Here is a 25,628-nt window from a genome sequence, read left to right as displayed (position 1 = left end):
CAGGATTTAGTGATTACACACATGCAAATAAGTGCTTCCAGCAAAAGGCAGGGAAAAACTTGCAGAAGGTGGCAGCAGCCTGGCACATGGCCAAATGCAGTGCACAGATGCTGTCTGGACCTGGATCTGTTTCTTTGAACTAGAGCCTCCCTCTTCTCAGGGCTATACTGGTAACAGTCAGGTTATTCCAAAACCCTTTGGGACTGGCCATCCCAGATGGGATCGTCTCAGGAATTAGGTGCCTTTCCAGATGTTTCATACTTGTCTGCTCTAAGTGCATTACCCCTGCTTGTAGCCCAAGGCTGTTAACACTGCACAGAGATGTTGAAGATGTGTTCTTGCACCTTAACAAAGTGCCAGTTCAGTCTGAGGTCAGTGGCTGGCATAATTTCAAAAAGGTGCAATATTGCCTTTGTCAGACAGCTCTTATTGCTGTTTCCTTGCTTGGCCTCAGTATATTTTTTTCTGCAAACGATTATGGAGTTTGAAGTCAGAAAAAAGGTAATAATCAGAGTGAGATCATCTATTCATCTACCACAAAACTTTTTACTATTGTTAGGAGCTGTGGAATAATTACATATTCCGTTGTATCCACACAACAGTGATTTATTTTGCTTTCTTCAGTGATTCAGGGGCTGCTGACTTAAAGCACTCTGTCCATGCACCCTGATTCCCATCAGATGTGTAACCAGGTTCCAGTTGTACTGGCATTTGGCGTGAGTCAATGAAATTTATTTGCATACAACTATGTGGTTTGGGAGAATTCTCACATCATTTTTACTCACAGCCTCACTCTCCCAGGTTTGTTAGCATTTACAGATCAGTCTGAGATCCCTCGATGATTTCACTGTTTGTGATGCTTAAGCAGCTTAGAAAGATCTATACGTGCCTATATACCTTAATACAGATATATTCACAGATAATGCCTAGCTTGCATAGAACTTTATATTATTAAAGTATAAAAAGGAGATATTTGGGGGAAATTATTTTTATGAAAGTGCAGACAAAAATTAAACAAGCCCACAGTTGATGTTAAGATTGAAATCACTAAAGATACAGCTTTTACAAATGAGGTTGAAGACTTGCAAAAAAACCAGACAGTTTAAAATTTGCAGATTCAGGTGAGGCAAAAGCAGTTTATTTATATAGCTGTAGGAGGGAACATGTCATGGTAGCAATTCAACCCTCAGTCTAATTCTGACTTAAAGCAAAAGTACTGGGGCTTATATAAATTGACAAGTGAGGTGGGGGCGATACAGCAGAGCAGTGTCTGGTGGAAGGACAGGCTGTCAGGGCACATGTGCCCAAGTGTTCCTATAACAGCTCAGAGCACAGCCTTGGTACTTAGCTGTCCAGCTCACCCCTCCCTTGCTTCTGACACTGCTATGCCCCTCATCAACTTCTGGACCTCGCAAGGTCTGCTCCCACAAAACAACGTTGGCAAAGGTACCCCCTGCATGGTTAAAAACCTTTAAAAGTCCTTCTATTGTCTTGTGGCCCTGCTTCAAAAGAGAGTGTCACTTTTTGTAATAAAATAATTCTTTACTTCCTTGTAAGCTTTGCATATACAGGCATAACATAATCCAGTAACATCTGGTTACCTGAGCACAATGCGCCATCTGCTTAAAGAAATGTTTAGGGTCCTCTCCACCAGCCCAAACCCTTATCTCTCCACACACTGCTTCACGTGCAAATATTGTCCTCACCGCAGTTTGGAAAGAGGAACCCTCCCTGATTTGTGGACAGCTTGTCTCTCATCATCACTGCTGTTCCGAAAGAGGAACTCTCCCTGATGTGTGGACAACTTTTTCTCTTTCAGGCTGCTCTCTGTTTCTTGTCAGTAGGAAAAGGACTGAAGAGCAGGCACATGAAAAGTTTGCAACACAGAATTCCTAGAAAAATGTTATGCTAGAAATCTCAATGCGTGACAAATTTCCAAAGATACTTTGGAGCTAAATGAATCTTAGAGGTAAACCCACCTGTCAAAGGGCTGGGCAGGGCTGCCTGCCACTATGTAAAGTCAATATTTACTATGAATTTCTTATGGTCTGTGGTCCTAAGCGTGTTAAACAATGAACACAGTCATATACAGACACAGTACCTCAGAAAGCAAGTTAGTGAGCCTTAACAGGGCTGGAACCTAGCAAGTTCTGGAAGAGATAGCACAGATAAAAGAGTCATGCACCATGGAATGCACCTTTGCTAGATCTAACCAGGCTAGAAATTTTCCACTTGGAAGTCAAGCTGCAGAAGAATTTTAGCATTGATGATCAAAGCTGCAAATCAGTAATATATGCCAGATTATATCCAGTAATTTGAGCAGCTGTTTCAATGGAGCAGCTGTTTCAATGGAGCAGCTGTTTCAATGAACTCTTGGAAGTTTGACCGAAATTATGAGTGTTCATGTTCTAAGGCAAAGCTGGATGTTTAGTGAGGTAATTTTTCCTTTTGTTTTTTCACAGCACCAGTGCACAAGTTCATCTACCCATTCTCACAGCCCAGGACTTAGGGCAACAACCAGCTCCAGCTTGCCCTGGCTGGTAAGTAAGTCTCACCTGGAGACAGCCACCTTTGGAAGAGCAACCTTGCTCAGTGCAGCCTACCTCTTCGGCACAATTAGAGTAGCAGTCAAAATGAAATGTGAAAATATGACATGAAAGGGGAGACTTCAGAATGATAGCTTCTGGGTCTTATTTTTCCATTTTTTGTATATTCATACTGACTCCACAACTAGAATTTGGGCATACGTGCTTTTGTACACGCACGAGCACCTAACTAGAATTACAGATTCTCAATAAAAGATGAAGAGATATATGGATTTAAATTGCTAACTCAATTCCTTTCAAATCGCAAAGCCACTCAGCTACTGAAAAACAACGGGGAAAAAAGCCACCATGGTATCACTAGGGGTATATATTATTTTTCAGTTTGATGTGCTGATCGTAGATGGTGGTGAGAGCCACAGAAACCAGAAGTCAAAAGAGAAGCGATATTCCATATTCCAGCGAAATTACTTTATAGTGAAGTGAAATCAACATGCACACACCTCTGCTCCTCCTAAACATCAGGAGCATTAAAAAAGAGGAAAAAAAAGGAAAAAAAAAAAGGAAGTAGGAATAGCGTATGAGACGCGCTGCTAACTCCGCATTTCCAATTTTGCATTTTTAATCTTCTGTGTAGAACCCTTCCAACCCTGCCCCCCTAAAAACCCCCAAACAAAACAAACAACAAAAACCCAACTCACAAAAACAAACAAACAAGCAACACTCAAAAATATAAAAATACAAACAGACAAATAGAAAACAGAAAAAAACAACACTAAAACCAGGACAAACTGCACACTTCAGCGTTCTTTATTGATTGATGAAGCTCCGCCCCGGGCCAAGGCCGGCCCGCGCCGGGTGACGCCACAGCCGCGACCCTTCGGCCCCGCCCGCTGCGCCTGACCCGGGCGGGGGCGGTGGCGCAGGCGGGGCCGGGCCGGGCAGGGCCGGGCCAGGCTGGGCAGGGCTCGGCGCGGTGTGGAGGCTCCCGGCTCGGTGAGGCGGGCGCGGGGTCGGGCCCCGCCGGGCTGTCGGGGGTCCCTGCGGAGCCGGGGGGCGCTGGTTGTAGCGGGGCGGGCAGGGGGAGGCACCGGAGCGGGCCCCGCGGGCAGATGGTGGGAGGGAGAGGCGGGGAGGGCCGGGATCTGGGCAGGTTGAGGTGACCCTGGTGGTAAATAATGTATTGAATGTCTTGAGGGGTTATTTGTCAGAGTACTTCGGAGAGGTGCTCCTTTTATTTTGTCTTGTTTGTTTTGTTTTTAAAGGATTCGTGTCAGACCGGTTGGAGTTTCTTGAATCTGCTAAAACGTTGGTAGAGATCAGAAACCGGCAGGCACACATAGCTAATGAAATAGTATTAAATAGCAGTCTTACATAACACTGAATTTTCCATGACGATCTTGCAATGTTTTGGAATGGTAGTACGATGTCTTTGTACTTCGGTGCTGCGGAAAGCGTCAGTGCCGGGCAGCGCAGCTGCGAGATGAAGGGCATTGTCTGCCCTCCTGGTTCTCTGCTTTCTCTTTTAGAGAAGTGACAAGTAGGCACCCGGGGCCTGGAAGCTCTGTGGTGACAGCATGTGATGGAGGTGCAGACCGAGGAGTCAAGAAGGAAGCTCTTTTATTTGGACAGAAATAATCTTAAAGCTGCAGTAGATGAGGAAAATTAGACGTGCTGAGTGAATGTAGGTGCTAGGATACCAGCCTGAGAAGGAGGTGTAGTTTGAGATGTCAGAGGATGGCAGTTTACTGAAGTGTTTGGTAATTTGGAGAGGAAGAATTACTTTAATAGCACTAACTCTTTCTGTTGTCTAGTCTGTGATATTATCTAGTAAGACAAATTTTTTTACTTTCCTTAAAAACTAGGAGTAGGCCGCCACTTAATGAAAAAAATTAAAGGCTTCTTTAAACAACCTAAATAAGCTAAAAGCATAAAAAGGTAAATTTCTTAGCAAGTACCTGGCTTGTATTAGTTTATAGTCTAGATACCATTTAAATCTTTCAATTCTTGAAAGCTACTAATACTTTCTTACTTGCTCTTTTCATATCGAAATAAGGCTGAAACAATTGTGTTTGCATGGTGCTTCGTAGTTGGTGGCTCAGAGAAAAACAGTTTTACAAATAAGAAGAGCTCTTGGATTACGTGTGTTTTAGTTTGGGTTTTTCTAAAATTTGATTTGCATTTTCCTCCCCTACTCTCCTTCAAGAATAGTGAGTTGGCAAGTGTATCTGCCTCTGTCAGTCAGGCTGTTTAATCCTCTTAATAAGCCTTAGACTTCATGTTTACAGTCTAGCAGTGAGATCCACCATTGACCTGTATTTTTGTTAATATACATTACTTTTTAATGGAGTGGACTTTGCTGCTTCAGAGGAAGGATGGGTGAGATGGTAGCTTACAATATCAAATTAAACTCAAGTTTCATTGTTGCACTGTAGCCTCCTTTGGTCAAGTCACTTAAAACCACAGAGTGTATCTGTACTGATAGAAGAAGAAGGGCTCAAGTGCTCGACTGATCTGTGATTATTTACAGTGCCCTTTAGCTCTTGCCTCAATTTTGGACTGTCTTTCTCTCAGACAAAGTTCCTCTGAATCTTAATTAACACTAAATGGTACAGATCTGGGCTGATCTGAACAGGCCATAGGACCAAAGATTAGCTGGCAGTGCTCTCAGTATTGTAATACACATTATCCCATTCATTACAGCTTTAAAACAGAGGAAATGAGATTCAGCATTATACAGGAGTGGATTACTCCTGTAATAAGTATTACAGGAGTAAATATTTAAAAATATACAGATAAATATTAAAACATGCAGGACACTTAAATGCTATATTAAGATTGTGCATTTAAAAAAGTGAAAAAGTATATTCCTTGGATATGATTAGATTGCTATTTAAATGTTCTCTTTCAGATAATATTTATTTTTCTGTTGTGAAGGAGCAATTAGATAAGCTTATTTAATACCATCCATTCTTTTGTATTAGTTGTAAACAATTACTAAGAAAGAATGAAATTTTAGTTCATGAAAGAATGAAAGTTTAGTTTAGTGACAACTTTTGGTTCTCATATGTTTAGCTTGAAATCCACTGTGATGTCCTTCCTCCATTTCCAAGTGCTCTGCCAACCAGATGCATTATTTGGAGGTGACTGTGCTGCACATGTACTGCAAACTTGGGATGTTTCAGACAATCAGAGTTCCTGAGCCAGCTTTTGTGGCTGTGCTGTGCACCAGTGCTCTGTGGACACTGATGGTGCTGACATCTCCATTTCCTTTCAGAGCTTTTCCAGTGTCATTAAAGACTGAGCTTTAGCAAGAACAGTGCAGTTGTCAGTATGAGAACTATACAGTGAAGAGTAAATGAATTAAATATTAAGTTGAAATGTAGTTAGGATTTTACTTGATGTCACTTCTTGTTATATGCTAACAATCACTAGCAAAAGGATTATTTGAAACCTGTAAAGTATCTTTGCATTAGCCTCACCCAGAAAAAAACCCCAAATCAATAAACACGGGTCAAAGGGGACTTGTACTGCAATTGTGCTCACACAAATGAATCGTTTACTTCAAGCCTTGAGAAAGGACTTTATACAGGCTTGGAGATACAGGCACAAAAAATCTTAAATCACTACATTTTGCTCAATAGAAAAGTAAATGGTGATAATAGATTAAACTTGTCCATCCTTCTCAGTCTTCTAAACATTTTCTGTGTTTTAACAACCTACAATTCTCAAATCAGAGTCTTTACTGTTAAATTGGTTTTCATCTTCATACCCTAATTAAAAGGAAAAGTGGATTTTTCAATAGTAAGTACAAGTGTTGATACACAGTGATGTGCTTTGGCTGTCACCAGGTTTTTCTGCTGTAAGGATCCACCTATATACACAGCCTAGTAAGGAGTTCTTTCCAATTGCTTTTACTCTGAGTGTTTGCTGTTGTGCCGGTCAGGAGCATACTCTTAACTTCTAAAGCTGATATCCTTGGTGGTTAGTAAATACACACTTATGCCAGTGTTCTTTAGCTTAAAGATGCCGAGCCTCTTGGCAACAAGTGACTGCAGTCAATCAGCAAACTCTCCTCTAGCCCAAAATTTGCTGCAGTGAACCTGGTGGCTTGAGCTGCTGCTGACCCACTCCACTGGGCTGACTTCTCTGTTTTATTCTGAGCTATGTATCTGTTGTTGTACTGAAACCACTCATCTTGACTTTATGTGAAATTGGATTCTGTAACATCACAAAAACAGATGCCTCCCAGATTACATGGCACTTCTGTTGTGTGACTGCAGATGCATCAGTTACCTAAATGCTCTCTGCATTTTCATTATAGAGTGTGGGAGCAGAACACAGTATTCTTTGCTTCTTTAAAATGTTTTCATGACCTGCACTTTGTAAGTTTCTTTGTTTTTGTTGGAGTAGAGGGAGGATATTTTCCAGATTATTTTTTTATTTAGTTTGTTGATAGTCTAAAACCAGAAGAGACATTAAGTAAACTTAAATGTAGGTACTATTTCAGGATTTTATTACAAGTTTGGATTTAATTCTTTTTTCTTTCCAAGTAATTATTTATTATTACTGATCACCTTTCTTCTTTTCACCCATTATATTTGTAGAGACTAATCCAATCTCTTAGCCTTTGTTGTATTGCCTTGGTAAGCCAAACCTACACCTTTCTAGGGAAGAGTGATTGATTCATCACAGAGAAAAAACCTGCCCACCTCTTCTGGCACAGCTTCCTTGGATGTGGCTCAGTGTGTGAATTCTCACCAAAGCTCTGTACCATGGTGTTAATGTTTCTGCCCATGTAATGGATGTATTTTCAGTCTTGCACTTTGTATTTTACTTACCCCCATGTTTTCTGTGGCTTAATATCATTGTGATTGACAGATGTCTCCTTTCTTTCAACTCCCTTACTGCAGAGAATCATGGTTTTGCTTGAAAATATCTGCTCTTTAATTTAATACAGTATCCCATTTTTGTTTGATCATTATTCTCTTCTAGTATAATTGCCTGCATTTCCTCTCAAGGCTGCCAGCAATAAAACCCAAACCACACCCAAATTCCTTGGAATTAATTATTTGTATTTCCTGTGTTTGGCCAAGACCGACAATCTGTGTACAGTTAAAACAATGAGTTAACAAATTTTAGAATTCAAACAAGTCTTCTGGATTCTTTTCCACACTTCAGCTGAAATACATCAGGCATTTTGAGGAATACATTCTGAAACAGGCTTAGAATCTGCAAACTTTTGTACATGTTGGAACTTCGAATTTTTTGCACTAGGGGTGCAAGGATTGTAAAACACCAGTTGCCTTTTTTCACTGTAAAGGAAATAAGTAATTCCATGTTTTTATTTTGTAAAGCACAGCTTTAACTGTTCAAAGTATATCACAGTTTTGTTTGTTCATGTTAGTTGATCGAGATCTAAAAATCTGTTGAGTGCTTTCTCTTAAATTATTCAAATGGAAATATACTGTTTGAAAGTTCAGCCTTTATTTAAATAGACAAAATGGTAACTGAATTTTTTAAAACCTTAGAGATGTTTTTGGGAAAGTTAGATTTTTTTAAAGTTAGTTGTTTATTCCTCTTGTTTGCTACTGATCTTGAAGATGAAAAATTTAGTATCGGGCATGCCCATGTTCTTCTGATGTTTAATTATTAAGAAATAAATATCTGTGATGCAACTATATTTGATGGTTTTAGATTCCTTGCTGTCTTGGAATCATGTCAGCTGAATCTGAAGGTTATTAGGAGATAACATATCAGACACTGTTCCAAGCAACTAGATAGATTTCTGCTAATACAGGCAGTAGGGTCATCATTAAGAAGACATTTTATTCTAAGGTAAACATTGTTTGGCTTTCTCTCTGTGTATTCTTATTGATTTTTATTCCAATTTGCAGTAATGGAACAACTGCCGGATCCAGTTATGCAAGCAGATGCAAATATTAAAGCCATTAATGAAGAGTACAGGAAAGCCTTTTTTTTTATCAATAAAGGACTGAATACAGACGAACTGGGTCAGAAGGAAGAGGCAAGAAGTTACTATGAGCAAGGGCTTAACCACTTGCTGCGAGGAGTTAGCATTCCATCAGAGGGTCCTGAGTGTGCAGGGTCCCAGTGGGAGTCTGCCAGGCAAATGCAACAGAAGATGAGAGAAACCCTGCAAAATGTTCGTGCTCGACTCGGCAGTCTAGAGCAAAACACCCCACCAGCACAAGCATCTCCTGCTATGATGGATACCCCTCCTGGGGTGCCCAAATTATACCCCTCCATTCCTTCCAAAGAAAAGCCAGAAAGACCCCCTCCCCCTAATTCTCTGCTTGTTCCAAGTCAGTTGCCTGCAGCAGATGGAAGTGTTGCATCTGTGAGTCAGGGGCAAATTCCAGCCATGAGTCCATCATCTGCAAAACCTCTTTGTCTGCCAAATGAAGCACCTCCTGCCTATACTCCTCAAGCTACCAATGGCCACTTTACTGTGTCCTATGGCACAGACTCTGGGGAGTTTTCTTCTGTCAGTGAGGACTACTACAACAACAAATGTACTCAGCCACCTCCCCTGGAAAACCTGGGAGTGGATGCAGATGAGCTGATCTTGATTCCCCAAGGAGTACAGATATTTTTTGTGACTCCTGATGGGCAGGTTAGTGCTCCTTCATATCCTGGATATCTGCGCATCGTCAAGTTCTTGGATACAGATAGTGAAGCTGCTCGGAATCGTCCACCGGCATTTCTTCAGGTAACAGGAAAATAATTTTCTCCTTTAATTAAAACTGCCACAAAGCTCTAACAGGAAATCTTCTTAGGTTCTTGCTCTTGTGAGCCTAAATATCCCTGTGATAAAATGAAGGATGATACAGGTGCTGCAGAAATGGTTTTCTGCAGGTACACACTTCTACAACTCTTTCTGTGGAAAGCACCTCTGTGCCTTCCCAAGGTTTTCAAGTGCTCACTGTTCTGGTGAATTCTAGTATGTAAAGGACTTGACTTAAGATGTCTCTCCATTTCATAAAATTGACTTGTTTTTTCATGTAGAGAAGACATTTTGATTCACCTGTTGTAACAAATCAGGATAAAATGGGGTTAGGTGCTACCCACTTCATTGTCAATTAGTGATAAGGTATTGCAGTTACAACTGATAATTTGAAATTTGAGGGTCTATGTTAATCCAGACTTAGAACTACAGATAAAAAAGATGCATTATTTGTACTTTTTCAGTCCTTACTTTCTTCATGTGGGCATGTTCTGTAATGAACATAATATTTCTGGTCTGGATTCTGACTCTGGATCTTCTTGTTACAGCTAAGATTGGCTGGTTTGGGGTCTGCTGGATCCTGATCTGGGGTCTGCTGGTTCAGCTCCACTCATGTTAGGTGTCTTCAATAGTAGGCCAGTGACAGCCATGCATTTCTATTTGTCCTTTCATGTAAACCTGTCCCGAGATCTCCAGAGTGGTACAGGCACTGTGAATCCTGACTTGTTTGGCAGTTCTTTTCATTTGGGCCTCAAGATGAGACCTCAGTTAAGAGAGTACCATCCTGAATTCTAGTCTTCTATCCTGTGAAAATTAATACTTTCTCTATATTAGACTGTCAGAACTAATCAAGAATGATAGTTCCAGAATCACATGGGGATTGTTTTTCTTTTGTTCAGGATGATATAAGGCTTTTTATTTTTCATCATAGAATCATAAAACAGTTTGAGTTGGAAAGGACCATAAAGATAATTTATTTCCACCCTCACTGTCATCAGCAGGGAACCTTTCACTAGAAGGTTCCACTGGAAATTTTATGGAAAATCAAGTTTATGGTGTGTTTCAGTATGTTCTGCCTATCTTTCTTTTTAAAATCATCCTTTGATTCCATGTACTTGTTTTACCTAGGTTTGTGACTGGTTGTATCCTCTGATGTGTACCCAGTCTCCTGTTCTGTGCTGCAATACTGGGGTCTACATGTTCCCCGACACAATGTCCCAGATACCAGGGTCCTACGTGGGAGTAGTGCTGTCTTCAGAACTTCCAGCAGCTGACAGAGAGCTGTTTGAGGATCTGTTAAAACAGATGTCTGACCTACGAATCCAGGTAAATTTCTGGGCAGTCTTTTATAAGCCAATAAGGAAAGGTATAAATCATCAATATATTCTCACATTTACATTTAGTTGTGTAAAATGACAGATTTTTGTCTTTGTGGTAAGCTCATCTGTGACAAATAGATAAAGTAGCCATGATAAAGCAGCATTGTAATGAAACTGTAGGTCCTGTGAGATGAGACAACAGAAGTTTTAAAATACTAAACTCTAAGCACAGAGTGGAGTTCAAGACCATTTTTTATATTTTCTCTATTTTTCTGAAAGAGATAGGACCCAGAATGAAATTACGTGTTCAGGAGAAAGCATGCTTTTCCTTATGCGTACATGCACATAACTCTCAGCGTAGTTTTGATGATGGCATTCTTGGAATATCATGCCCAAACATGTTTACAGTTCAAAAATGTTAAGCCACTTCAGAGAAGATCTGGGAAAATAGTATGTACCTCAGAAATCTGCCTTCCAATGGGATCTCAAAGTAGATGAATCTGGTGCTTTAATGCAGGAAGATGTTGACAGGTAGAGAAAACAAAAAAAAACCCCATAGTCTAAAAAGTGTGCAATAAAATTCAGTGATTTGTAATAAAGTGGAAAATATTACTGTAAGAGCCCTGGAGCATAATTTGAGGAAGAGTGGTGATCAATAGCTACTTAAAAGATTATAGCATCATTAAACCTTTTCATGCAAGAATTTTGTTGATTCACCAAAAGCTGAATTCATTGATGATGAAGGACCAGTTTGGGGCATCCCATGAGGGCGGAGTTCTGTTAAGGTCTAAATCCTGGTGAGTTCAGCAGGGAATTTCACTAGCACAGGAGGCCACTAACTTTTCTTAAAAGAGGAAAGTACTACAGAGCTATGTGATATTCACTCACCGGATAAAATTCTGTCATTTTTCCTGTGTAGAAGTAGTTCAAATTGGATATCTTATTAGTTCTATATTTCCCTAAAACTTTGTGTTTTTGTTAATGTTCCCTGATGCGATGTCACAGGTGCCAGGATCCCATGAGAGAGTAGGGTTACCTTCAGAGCTCCCAGCAACTATGAGAGCACATTTTGAAGATAAATTTAAACAGAGGTCTGGCCACAAAGTCCAGGTAAATTCCAGGACATTCAAAAATCCTATAGTAAAAAAAAAAAAGTCACAGAAATGCATGTTAGAATTGCTGATTTGATTGACAGCATCTGTGTATGCTGTGTCCTGTGGGTGTTTTTTTTTTGTGGTTTTTTTTTTTTTTTTTTTTTTTTTTTGTTGTTGGATGGCTTTTTTGTGTTGTTGTTTGGTTTCAAACACATTTCAAATCAGCATATTTCTGAAGTCTTAAAAACTCTGATATAGCACAAGTATTCCAAAGCCTAGTCTGATGGCCATTTAATGTGTCTGTTTTACATAGTAATTGTGAGGATCTAACTGACAACTGTATTTAATATAAATACAATACTGAGTTCCCTGTCTTATTAGAGAATCCATCTTTTTTTGCTCCTTAGGGTAGATCTTAGAAGTCTTGTTGACTGGTTTTCTTTATAGTGCTCCAACCTGTGGCATAACTAAATTACATCTGGAACATAGTTTGGGTTTTTTAAAAGGGTTTTTTTTGTTTTTTACCTATAGCTGTTCATTGAGGTAGTTTCTCCTGCTCAGCCCTCAGAGTGTTTTGGTCACACGCTGAAGACATTTCTTGAGCTCCAAGATTTCACCTTGCTGTCAAGCAGTAAATGATGATGTAGTACATGTCAGTGATACATTGTTAACCTGGGTAGCAACCTCCTAAGGTTTATCTATTTTTTCCTGTTAATGTTTGTTTTACTACAACATTCAACATGTGCAATACCCTGCTTTTATATCCAGTAAATATTTCAGGGGAATTTAAGAATTCCCTGTATTAGGAAATACTGTTCTGTATTGTGTATTCTGATCTGGCTGTGGGTTTAATCTATAAATGCTCTCATTTACACTCTTCTAGACTAAACAAAAATGTTTTTTCTTTCTGTCATTAACTTGCAGTGCTTTCAATCTTTGAAATGCTTGAGGGGCTTATTTACTTTTACATTGGACAAGTTCTCTTAACAAAAACTTAAACCTATTACAATTTTTTAGGTTTCTGTAATTAAAGTTTAGTTATACATTGCCTGTGAGCTGTGTAAAGTGATGTTACACATTTTAGAAGTGTTAAGCAGCCTGTGGTAGTGGTTGCTGTGTTTTCATGATTAACATTTACTACAGAAACAGTAGAGTTTGACACGAAGTAACAAAGGACCTGTCCACCCAGCCTTAAATAGGGGTCAGTATTGTGCATAGTTTGATGTTTTCCTTGGCTGTGCCAGTCTGAAAAAGCAGCAACAGCACACAGCATGAATAATCTCCTTTATTTTTGAATTTGGGAGGAAAGAATGAGGAACAAAACAACCTCAACAGCTGCATTCCTTTAGTGTAGCTGGATTCTTTAACCAAAGACTGCAGTTCCCATGCTGAATAACAAAACAGTTGACTTCTGTCTGAGAAGATAAAAATGAGAGATGGACAGTCTCTTATCTGTTTTGCTGGTGAACAAGTAGTGTAAATTTTCCCTGCTTGTTATTTGGCCATATGGCTGCATTGGCAAGCAAACCTTCTCATTGTAGCTGGATGAAAAAAGTGTACAAAAAAGCTGACCTGCCTGATAAGCTTTCCTGGATGTCTATAATTTTTGTGGAAACTGTAATTGAGTGTTAAATTTTGCTTGAGTTTCTGTACATCTACCCAAGGCATGCACAACTTTAGTATTACTTGACAGTGGATGTGTATGAGCTAAACTAGAAATACTGATGGATAGGTTGCAAAGTAGATGCTCAGATGTTTGCTTTCACTTGTCAGCCTTCTGAAGCCTCTAGTGATGCAATTCACTTGCCTCAGACTGTACATATCCAGCCACAACCTGAAGAAGCAGAAGATCAGAAAGAGTTACCAGAATGGAGTGAGAAAGTTGCCCATGGAATCTTGTCAGGTACAGCTGTAATAAGGGGACTTGTGTTGAACAGAAACCAATGTTAGTGACATTTAAACATATTTTCACCTAAATGTATGGGTGCTGATAGAAGCAGAGTCATCAGAAGTAGTTGTGCACTAGTTCCAGTGTTGATCCTCTAAAGGATGCCTTGATGAGCTTTATAAAAACCATGTAGAATATAAATCCACTGCCAACAGTTTGTTCATTGCAAATGAATTTGGCTTCTCATTTGACTCTATTAAAATATCACCTGCTAGGACTCAAACCACTGTGACAGAACAATTTTACCCCTGTATGAGCACATATTGGAGTAGGCATCTGTTGTGATTTCTGCAGATAAACATGTGGGGTTTTTTTTCCTCTGAGAACCTTTGGAATATACAGATGACCAACAGCTGATTGTATATGAATCTGCAAGGAGGACTAGAGGGTTGGGTTTGTATGTTTTCCTGAGTGCTAATAGTATTGAGATATGCAGTTCTATAAATTCTAACTGAGCTGGTGCTGGCATATCCATAAAAAAAATGAGTATCTGAATTAGGCTGATGTTTGGATGTGGGCTGGCTGTATTAAACTTAAATAAAATGAATGTAAAAAGTGGTGGTATATGTGCAGAAATTACTGCAGGACTTCTGTGCTGTCCCATTCAGGGGAAAATATAATTGCAGACTCCAATCGGGAATGTTTCTAAACCTTCCTGTTTTGCACAGGCAGAGGAGGGATAGATGAAGGAATCACAGTCCACAAAATTGTACATACTAAGAAAATCAATTTTTGTCTTGAAGGTGCATCTTGGGTAAGCTGGGGCCTGATGAAAGGAGCAGAATACACGGGTAAAGCTATTCACAAAGGAGCTTCTAAACTGCGAGAGCACATTCAACCAGAAGAAAAGCCTGTGGAAGTCAACCCAACTGTAGCAAAGGGACTTCACGTAGCAAAACAGGCTACTGGAGGAGCTGTGAAAGTCAGCCAATTCTTAGGTAAAAATTTCCATCTCATAGAATAGAATATTTTTGTCTTAAATAATAAAAACTTCGTAAAATGCAAGCTGGTTTCTCTAGCCAGTAAACTGGAGGAGTTACTGACTTGATAAAATTCAGAGATCAGTAGTGCCTAGATTGTGCCTAGTTATCTCCTGCAAGAGATGTGCTTTAAGACTGGTACGTATTACTTGGCCTTGAGACATCCTTTTCTTTCCTAAAAGAATAGTCTGTATAGTCTTAAGTTTGCCATGCTTTTGAAAGTTTTAGACAGTTAATTCAAAATGTTATCTCTTATTTTTTTTAAGTTGGTAGCCATATTTTTTAAACCTCTACTCTCACTGGTTACTAACATACAGTGACAAGAGAATGTGTGTGTGCATATTTTTAAACACACACACCTGAAACAAGTCAATCTAACTATGTATGAATATCAAAATAGAAATGGCCTGATATTCAGAGATGCTTGGAAACCTTAACAACTCACAGTAACTTAATTTTGTTATTTATTTGCATATAATGTTTATATTTACCATCTAGTGACTCATCCAAGTTTAAAACTAAATTGTGCTGATCTTATATAACTACTTTGAAGGGTTGGAATGCTTGTAAGAAAGACTTCTACAGAAGACAAGTCAGGAAAGCAGCAGCTTGTTCTCTGTCTACCAATTAGAGATAACAAAGCAGTGGAAACAGTTTGTTGAAATTTGAGTGTGAGATGCATATAAATGTCCTTTAAGGAACTTATTATTCACAAGGCCAGCGTTACTTGTTTCTTAGGATTTGCAGCTATGTAGAACCTGAAAAATAAAGTTGCTTTGTATCAGTTGGGCACTTACATGTGGATTAAAGTCTGTCTTTTATATAAGTGTATATAAATAGAAACATCACTTAAAACTTCACTGAAACTTCCTGTTAATTATGATTAAAGATTTTTAAAGCATGTTCTATGTTCTCACTAAATAACCTGCATACTATTTTTTTATGTTAGTTGAAGGGGTGTGTTCTATAGCAAGCTGTGTCGGAAAGGAGCTGGCTCCACACGTGAAGAAGCATGGCAGCAAATTAGTTCCAGAATCCCTAAAGAAAGATAAAGATGGAAAATCTACTTTTGATGGTGCTCTGGTTGTAGCAGCAAGTGGAGTTCAAGGTAATAAAAATTCCCTACACTTTTTTAAATTACATATTTTTAATGGTATGAACTGAAATAAGCTGATTGTTTCTACAGGGTTTTCAACAGTGTGGCAAGGTTTAGAAAGTGCAGCGAAGTGCATTGCTAAAAGTGTTTCAACTGAGACTGTAAAAACAGTCAAATACAAGTAAGTAACATTTTTATTGTTTTCATCTTCTATAGCACACTGTTACTGTCTCTGAATACTGGCAAGGAAAGCTTATGAAAGTGCAGGGAAGCTAACTGAAATGCCTCCTTTGCTGTAATTATGTAGCATGTGATAAGGTGGTAAGTGCACAGTAACAAGCATCTCTTGTATGCAAAAATCCAAAATGAGGAATTGTAGGAAGTATTTTTTTAGTTCTTTGTAGAAGTATTACAGCTTCAGGCTGTCTTACAAACAATGTTCAGATTTATATCTTTATTATATAATATCATTATGAAAAAAATTACTGGTTTAAACCTCTGAGCTCTAATCCTGAATTTATGCAAACTTAGCTAAATTTATAAAAAATAAAAGAACCTCATCTGTCAGCAGGTTTGGCTAAAGCAAGGCAGTACGAAAATTAAGAAAATTTTGTAAGCAAATCTAAGGTAAATATAGCAATAATAGAACAGTCTCACTTGCAGAATTAAGATGTTCTTAGAAGAAGATAGTGGGAGAAGAGGACAATAACATTTGGGATTAAGATGATGATACTAAGTTGATGGAAAGATGAGAGCTGTATGCATGTGGAGAATAATGTAATATATTGAAGTAACTGTGAAACATGAAATGCACCTCTCAGAAAAAAGGCAGTAGATTTAATAGAAAGTGAAGAGTAAGCAGAAGCAAGCAGTTTAAATGGAATTGGTGATAAGTGTAGCAAAAGAGATATTTAAAAGGATTGCTGAAAGTGCATGCAGGCTACAAGCCAATGGTAACAAGATAAACATCAGCATACAGTATTAAGCAGATTGGTATTCAGGATTGTGTTGTGATGCGATTCAAATAGGAGGCTAAATAGCAAAGTTCTAGTCAGGTGTAGTTTATTGCTAATGTTTTTTTTGCAGTAGGAATGTCAGGAGAAATTGTACTGGTAGTCATTTCACATAAATTCATGTTAATGTTTTTGTTTTAGATACAAATATAGGAAATATGGAGATCAGCAGACAACAGACACTAAGAGTGAAAAACAATAAGTAACTACCTGTTGTAGCTAACTGCAATATGATTGAAAATATTTGATATGGAATCTTTAAAACCTATCCTTATAATTAGATTAAAATTTTACATAATCTCCCTTCTGTAAGCTGTTTTTTTTTATTTCAGTGACAAAGATGTCTGCCACTCAAAATACCAGTGAATGAGCTAAATTCCACTTAATGGAAACAAAGCTAAAGGAGCACCATCAGTGTCTCTAAATAAAATTTTTAAAAGGCTAAAATTTAGCTGCAGTACCCTTGTGGATGGAATTTTAAAGAGATGCTCATCCTATGCATGTTGATTAAAATGGGTGGGAAAATGTAGCTTCAGAAGTAATGTGTCTGCCAAAGTCCCATGCTACTAACTTTTTTTAAAACTATTTAAATAAATGCAGTGTATATATCTGCACAATTTAAAAAAAAAAACAGTTAAAAATTATGCACTTCAGGCAGACAAACTAAAAAATTAGTTATCAGACATTAGGAAGTTGTCACTCTTACTGTACTGGATAAGCTACAATCGTACTTTAAATGAGGTTACTTATTTTACTGATGCTGTACTGGCTTATGATGTTCCTGACGTGAAAATAATCAAATTGACAAACTAATCGAACTGACAGATACATCTGCTGTGAGATTAATTCTTTGTCCTGCAAATCCAGTGTTGATGATTCAAGGCTGCTGCTCTATCAGAGAATTAAAGGCAAAACAAAAAACCCACGAATTCTTTTTATTTGGTCTCATTGTTAGTTCCAACCACATGCTCTGGCTGCTCTACTGATATATTATAGATTTTTTGGGTTCTTGGATATTCTTTGCTTCTCTCTATCTTGAGGTCCTCTAAGAACCTCTTCTTGTAACAACCACAGGGAAAAAGTAACTCTGCTGACTGCTGGGATTCTGATGCTGCCAGGAATACTTCCCTTTGCCCTGGTTTGTCTGACTGCAGTGCTCTCTGGAGAAATGTCTAGCCAGAACAGTTGAAGTTACTGCTCTCACTGTGCTCTTGTCCTCCTTCATTGTGCTCTCTGTGCACAACTGAGTCCTTAGTGTGAGACTGCCAACTTGCCACTAAAGCACAAAAAAGCTGGACTCACAGCCCATGGGAGAGAACAAAGGTTTTTATCACTTCATAATTTTCGTTGTGTCCTCAAGATAGTTTTGTTGACCCTTTTGGAGTTCTGTATGATGCAGCATTCCAGGTGGGGGTCTCAGAAGAGAAGAGGAGAGGGGGAGAATCTCCTGCTGGCCATGCTGCTTTGGATGCAGCCCGGGATACAGTTGGCTTTCTATATAGAGAGTGTAGGAATTTTACCTAAGAACTAAGGTGAAAAAGGACCCATGGGGATTGCACAAAACTTCTCTCCCCTCCCTTCTTATCATTCTATAAATAGGTTTTTACTCTTCAAAATTGGAGGGGAAAAAGGGAGAAAGACTGGAAGTGTTCTTGAAGAAAAAGAGAAGGAGCATATTGGTATTTTCAAAGAGCAATTGATCTGATAGAGGAGCAGCCTTTATTCAAATGGCTTCATAAATTCTAATAATTCTAATTTTATTCTTTAGACATTTGGGCACTGTGCCTTTTTTTTTTTTTTTTTTTTTTTTTTTTTTTTTGGAAATACTGAATTTTGGCTCTCAAAAGAATTCAATGAAGATTAAAATACTAAGCATACAGATCTACAAAACTGCTCTCTTTCCTTAGGTATGGAGAGGATGCTGGTGATGCTACAGACAACGCAATGAATTCTGCAATCAATGTTGGTGTTACAGCATTTAACATTGAAAATATTGGTATCAAATCTGTGGTAAAGAAAACTGCGAAGGAAACCGGCCATGCTGTGCTAGATGAATATAAAGTATTGGATAATGAAAAGAAGGGTAAAAAATGAAAGCAATTAAGTACTTCTCAGAGCCTTACATTAGAGATTAAACTTCCTATTTAGAAGTAACTACACTGCTCATCTGACATTGAACATAAGTCACAATGTACTTTTCAAGCAACTGTTACTTAATTTAAAAGGAAAATGTAAAAGTAGGAAGAGCATTTGTAAGAGGAAAAATGAAAGTTGTCACCTCCTTGTTCAGTACAGAACAAGAGGTTTAAACAACTGGATCAGGGCTTTAGGCAACTGGAAGTTTGCAGTTCATATACTTGCACCTTTAAGCACTTTTTCAAAATAATATATGGAATAATAGATTAATATAGAAATACTATTGTGAGTATTTTTGTAACACTTTATATTTATAAAGAAGATGGTGATACAGACAGAGTAGGATGGCTAGTTCTGGAATAAGTAAAATTACCAGTTTTGGCTTTATAACTATCCTTAAGAATTAGTTTTACTAATCAAGGCTTGTCTTATTTAATATCTACTACTAATATAAGCATTGTGTTTCATTGTTTCATAGAGAATTTCTCTTTTCACCTACAAAAAAGCTGATCTTACCCAAAGTTCATGCTAGGAGAAATGAAAGATGAACCTCAGGTAATTAGGTAGTCATTCCCTTTTAAACTTTTTTTTTCCTCATCCAGCATGTAAGTAAACCAAAGATACCAAGTATTTTTTCTAAAAGAGAGTATTTGCAGTTCTAGAAAAATGCATTTTCCAGTTGACTTCATAAGGAATATACAAAGATTCTTTGAAATTCATGTTTCTATGTAGAGAGACTAAGTATGGTTTTGCATAAATTAAAGTATTTTTCTGTGACAATATTAGAGGGCACTGGGAAATTCTATGCATTCTGTACTTTTCGGCTGATCCAGAAAGATTGAGATTATATATCATGACCTCATAATGGAAGACTCCTAATGTTTGAACAAATAGGTCTATTGGTCATCATCTTTATTCCATTAAATTGATAGTTGCACAAGGGTGTGAAGTATTGAAAAAGACAATGAAGACAAACCCTTTTTATTAAGAGTTGTGCAAAATAGACACTTCTGTATAGATTTGTCATCCCATTTGTACCACAGTATAAAATAACTCAAGATGTTAAATCCTTGAGATGCTTTGACACTGCTACTTATTTAACACTTTACTGTTGAGTCTTAAAGCTACTACACATTCTAATATTGGCGGGACCTACAACAGGCAGAATGCCAACAACCTACAACGTATCTCCATTTCATGTAGATGGAGAAAATAACTATAAACTTTTGGTGGCAAGTGATATTTGTAGAAGATTGAAAAAATACAGTAACAACTACAGTCTGTTAGAATGGTAATAGGTGCATATTTTGTGGTAGCTACTGCAGGTGTGTGCTTTAAAGTGAGAAATGTGAAAGAAAGAATCTAACCACTTGAAGTGTAACTTTGATTTATGCAATAAAAATAAAATCTGTGCTTGACCTTTTTATGATATGAAGCTACTGTGTGGATCCATAAGTGGAAGAACTAGGACTTCTTCAGAAATAATAAACTTGCAGTATTGGGCTATATATACAGTATAAACAAGCTCATCAGCTAGAGTTTAAATATTTCAAACTAATAAGTTCCATCCAAAGTACACTGCAACAATTTCTGTTACTATAGTCTGCCACTTGTCAGCTTGTGTAACCAGTTAAAGATTGCTGAAGACTTAACACTAGCAAAAGCATTTTTTGTTCCTATGAGCTATATTTACAATAGGGATATAGGTATTTGTATCTTCTTTCTCCCTCGCATTTCAAGGTTTTGCATATAGCTCATACCGTTCAGTTTCATCTATAAACCGTCAAAGCAAAAAGTTGCATTAAAACAACAGTTAAGATCAAGGTGTTACAGTCTTCAAGAGACCACATTGGAGTACACTGAGGAAAAACAACATTTAAATGCCATCAGTATCAGGTAGTGGTGTCCTGCTTAACCTGCTGTTGTTCACTTCATGTGTATGTCTTTCAAAATGGATTAAAACTAGTTTTTGAATGATGCCTACCCCATTTTGCAGTTTGTAATGTGCTATATCCATGATCTTCCCTTTTACATTGTTCCAAAGTTTAGTTAATTTTCCCAGCTGATGGTATGATGCTTGAACTTAGCTCGCTTCCCCTTCCACTTCTTCGGCCCAGGGTAGCACTCCATAGGCTTCTCCTCCATTCTTCCACCATATACAACAGCCTTCTCACATTTACTGCCTTATCTCAGCTCTCCCTTTTATATATTAACCTCCCAAAACCTCCTGTCTTAGGTTGGCTTTCTATTCATAGCTTGGTTTTGTTTCTTTGAACATCTTTTGATACATGGAAGTCCTTGAAATTTTAGTAAGCTGTGTAGTGTATTAGCTATTATGTGATTTCCTAAGGCATTCTTACTTCCAAATTTATTCAAATACTTTTCTACTACAATATTGGTCTCAAATCTTGTCTTGAGAGGATTACTTTCAATGATCCCTAAGTCATTCTTAGCTATGGCCATCTCTGGAATTTTCATAATTGTGTAGATATAAACCATGGTTCTTATCTCAAATATGAACCCCTGTATTTGAACAGATTCTTCTGGATTCCAAGGGTTGTTTGATTGGTTTGTTTAATGCTGTTTTAAAACCAACTTGGAATAGTCTATTTTTAATATTCCCTGAATAAATCCATAATCCTTTAAAAAGAATTGGTAAACCTATCTTCCACTACAAAAAACCATGCCGACCAGCTTAGGATAGAATGATGAGGGTTGGAAGGCAGCTCCTGGTCTGTAATCCACCTCCTGCTCAAAACAGGGCTAGTCTGGAGCACAGTACTCTGCCCCAATTCTGCTCATGTTGTGATTATCTCCAAGGATGGAGACTTCACAGCCCTTCTGGGCAACTTCTACCCAACTTAACTCTGCTCAATATTTCCCCTTATACTGAGCCAAACATTTTTAAATGCAGGTGCATTCTATTGCATATCCTTTCATCATGCACACTGGAGGAAACTTTGGCTTCTCCCTCTTATCTAGACTTTCCTATTACATAGCTAATTACAGCACTAAGCTCTCCTTATGCCTTCTCCAGCCTGAACAAAGGCAAGTTCCTGACCTAATGCAGCCCTTGGAACTTGTTTGGGAGTCAAAAGCTAAGCACTTCAGCATGTGTTGAACAGAGTGGAAGAACTCTCCCTCAGGCTCCTGGCCATACCCTTGCTATGGCAGCCCAGGGGCCCTTCAGTCTTGTTTGCTGTAAGCTGTTGGCAGCTCATGGCAGCTTCTTCACCAGAAAGGCTGTGTCTTCTACAACACTGCATTCTAGACACTACTCCAGCCTTATTGATCCATGGGCTCTACCCATGCCAGATATTGTGCTTTGCGCTTGCTTTTTGTTGAATTCACCTACCTGTGAATGGTCACCCTTTTCCTCCTGCATCCTAACTGCTCCTCCCAACTCATCACCATCATCAAATTTGCTGGGCTGGTGCTCAGTCTTCCAGGTCGTCAATCAGGAATTAAGGGTATTGGCTCAGGTACTGATCTCAGAGTCAAGCAGTCATACTGCTGATCTCCACACTGCAAGCCTGGTGCCCAGACAATTTTCCAGAAGCCTTATGAACCAGTTATCCAATCTAGAACTCACCAATTCAGCTATAAAAGTACTGTGGGAGACTACATGAAAGTCTTTGGTAAAGTCAAAATATACAACATCCACAAGTTTTCCCTTGCCCACACAGCCATTCATCATACCTTAGTTACTGGTGCTACAGAAATAACTTCTTTGTAAAAATCAATTTATGCCTTCAGCAACCGGTTTACCTTGCTTTTAAGTAATTCTAGGTGTTTAATGCCTTTACATATCATAAATACTTATTTAAATATAAAATTCTGTTTTCAGAACACATTGTGTTGTGACCAAGTTTTCTAGCTGTTCTTACTAAAATTTTTGAACTCAACCCATTAAAAGCCTTAAAACAATGATAATGCCTTTAGCAGTATCCATATACCTAATTTTAACCAATTTATTTGGAATAAAGAAATGGAGGAAAATTCTTTAGTGTTGCAAGTGTCATTATGTTACTGCTGTGATTCTTAAAAATATTGATGGTTTGAAGTTTTACACACTGTCCTGGTTTAGGGCAAATTTGGGAGAAAACCTACAAAGGGGTTCCTCTAAAAAGCAGTTCGAGCAGCCCTTCCTCCAGCTGGTTCGGGAAAAGGTTTCCTTGGAGAAAAGTGGAAAAAACCTGTTTATTGAACAGGCAAAGTATTCACCAGCACAAAAAGGGGACAATATTAAATAATAAAACCTCTTGCCGCTCCGAAGAGATGACAAACTCAAAAAGTCCCCTTTGTGGGCTGTAGCTTGGCTCACTCAGTTTATTATCAGTCTCTAGCGCAGGGAATGCTGCGGTCCAGGCCCAGACCAGTGGGCCACAGGGGCAAGCTCCCAGTGCTCTTCAGTCCAGAGCACGTTCAAACTTCAAAAAGAAAAACCACAGTCCAGGGAACTCCTCTGCCTCAACTAGCTAAAAACTAACTAAAATCCAAAGGAAAGCTCTCTCCTGCCATCTGTCCATGCTGCAGATAATACAGTCAAGGAAAAAGATGTGGGGGAGCAAATGCAGTCCCTAAAAACAAGCTCCACGCTTCTTCTCTCCCCCCCCCATCACTCGGAACCAGTCTTAAAGGTGCAGAACTTGTTTCTAGGCTAAACAGATGGATGGGGATACAATTCAGCATTATAAAGTCACCCTGGAACACACACACAAGACCTCAGTCCACCAGACGCTTTTCTCTCACTTCAGTTCCCAAACCATCAGGCGAAGCACCCCATTAGACCTGCAGTGCTGTGCCAACCCAGCCAGTGTGGTCTGGGCTCATCCTTATGTGCACAGTGACCGGGTTCCTGAGAGTTTACCTGGTTAAGACACCTAGTAATCCCTGGCTGAGGGTGGGACCTGAAAGTATCCTGGAGAGGAGGTCCCATTAAAGTCTCCTGGGGCAGAAAGAGTACGCTGTGGGTGGGGATACAGCCCTCACTTCCCCTGTGCTCTCTGTTCTCAGACTTCTGATTCCAGGCCTCTTCCTGAGCTTTCTGAATGTGCCCACTCATTGAGAACAATTAATCAGGCTGTTTACATTAATCTTGAAGCAGTTGTTCACAAAAACTTGTAACAAGAAAAATGGCTACTGATTAAAACCTTTGCTGTTAATATTTAGTACAGTTGGTGAGTTATGAATGCTAACCTAGGTCCAAGTCATTACTTAAATTACTGGTTTGCTATGAAATGGGTTTTCAATATGAATCTTAAAAAGGTAGCATTCAGTAATACATGAAAGCTAAATGAGCAGCTAAATTTAAATGCAGTTACAGTGCAGCACTCTTCTAAATTTGTTTCTTGATTAAATATATCAGAAAATTTTGAATTCAACCCACACCAAAGATGGTAATTCACTGATTAGCTGATAGCATCAGTTATAACTTGAGACTCAAAAATCATCTCCTGCTCAAGAGGAGGAGTCTCATATATCAGACAAGTGAAATTAAAATTACTTTTTCTTCTTAGAATCAGTCTTCCCACTCTCCATCCTACCATTGTACTCCCATTCATTAGGTCCTGCTGCATTAGTGCCCTGCTGTTACAGTATAGGCGAGGCATTAGATTGGGTAATTCCAATGTGACACACTACCACTTTAGGATTACAATTCACAACATTTCAGGACTGGTTTATGCTATGTTAAAGTAATGATAATACATAACCTATGTTTTAAACTTTTAAATCAGTGGCTCTGTTACCCAGCAAGTGGTAGGGCTATGGCATTTGGTTTGCTACTCATGCAACAGAATTCCTTGAACTGAGAAAAACATACCCTTTCTCATAATATATCAGTAAAGGAAAATTAAAGTTCACCCCCTTCCTGGGAAAGTGAACAGATAGTTCCTTTAGTGAGCATTAAGTCTTGTGAAACGGTGAGTTGATCTATGAGTGCACCAATTACTCCTAGTTTCACGCTGTCCCTTGCATCAAGTCTCGTGCTTTCCTGTGCAGCTGGTAAGGCACTTCAGATCACCAACCAGCAGAAACTGAGAACATTAAACATTTTCCCTTATGTAAGTTCTCAATGTTTCAGGAGCTGTATTGGCTCCCTGTAGAGTCACACAAATGTCAAAAGCTGGCACTGAAGCAGCCAGAGAAGGTGACAGGAAGAACCTGACAGAGTGATACCACTCTTAGAGCAATAATCTGTTTAACACACCCCATAAAGATCTACCTTGAAAAACCCATGAACTGATCTGAAATTCCTTGTTTGAAAAATGCAACATCAAACATTTTTAATCATCAAGACCATGTAAGATAATTATTTTCCAATACAGATTGGCTAACACCATTGATTTGATCAGTGATGATGATTAAGGCTGATTATTCTGGACTCTCCTGTCTCAGGGTCTTACACACTAATTTGGAAATAGCACAGATCGCAATTATCAAGTGTGCTAAAAGATGGGCTGGTCACGCCATAGGCCAGGTTCCACCGCACTGTGCCTGCCTTCACATGTGGGTCACAGCGTCTACTTAAAATCGTCCTACTTCCCATCCAGAAGAAATATTTTTAAAAATCTGCACACGTGTGTTTCCCTAGGTCATGAAAAGCTCAGCACACAGTTCAACCTACACAGTCAAAACTCTTAACTAGGCCAAAGCTGTATCCTATTTCCCTCATCCGTTTCTGGTGCTGCCGAGCCATGCTGGGCATTTCGCTAGACCGAGGACAGGGCAGAACGTCCAACGCGGGCCG

General features: G+C 38.8%; 1 protein-coding gene across 3 annotated transcripts; it reads left to right on the top strand.

Moving 5' to 3' along the window:
• The first annotated feature begins 3,425 nt into the window (after positions 1–3,425).
• SPART (spartin) lies at positions 3,426–22,789 on the top strand. 3 transcript variants are annotated; one of them, XM_058825353.1, is made up of 9 exons: positions 3,426–3,539; positions 8,441–9,276; positions 10,420–10,617; positions 11,616–11,720; positions 13,478–13,607; positions 14,396–14,590; positions 15,582–15,740; positions 15,819–15,909; positions 18,649–22,789. In XM_058825353.1, the coding sequence occupies exons 2-9, from the start codon at positions 8,443–8,445 to the stop codon at positions 18,833–18,835; spliced, it is 1,899 nt and encodes a 632-aa protein (XP_058681336.1). In that variant the 5' UTR covers positions 3,426–3,539; positions 8,441–8,442; the 3' UTR covers positions 18,836–22,789. The 3 variants fall into 3 exon arrangements, with proteins under 3 accessions (XP_058681336.1, XP_058681338.1, XP_058681337.1); XM_058825354.1 differs by lacking the exon at positions 3,426–3,539 and adding an exon at positions 4,139–4,227; XM_058825355.1 differs by lacking the exon at positions 11,616–11,720.
• Positions 22,790–25,628: the final 2,839 nt, after the last annotated feature.

This window comes from Ammospiza caudacuta, chromosome 2, assembly GCF_027887145.1.
Source record: "Ammospiza caudacuta isolate bAmmCau1 chromosome 2, bAmmCau1.pri, whole genome shotgun sequence".
Taxonomy (NCBI): Eukaryota; Metazoa; Chordata; class Aves; order Passeriformes; family Passerellidae; genus Ammospiza; species Ammospiza caudacuta.
Note: the sequence above shows the minus strand (reverse complement) of the source record. Positions and strands in the feature narration are given on the sequence as shown.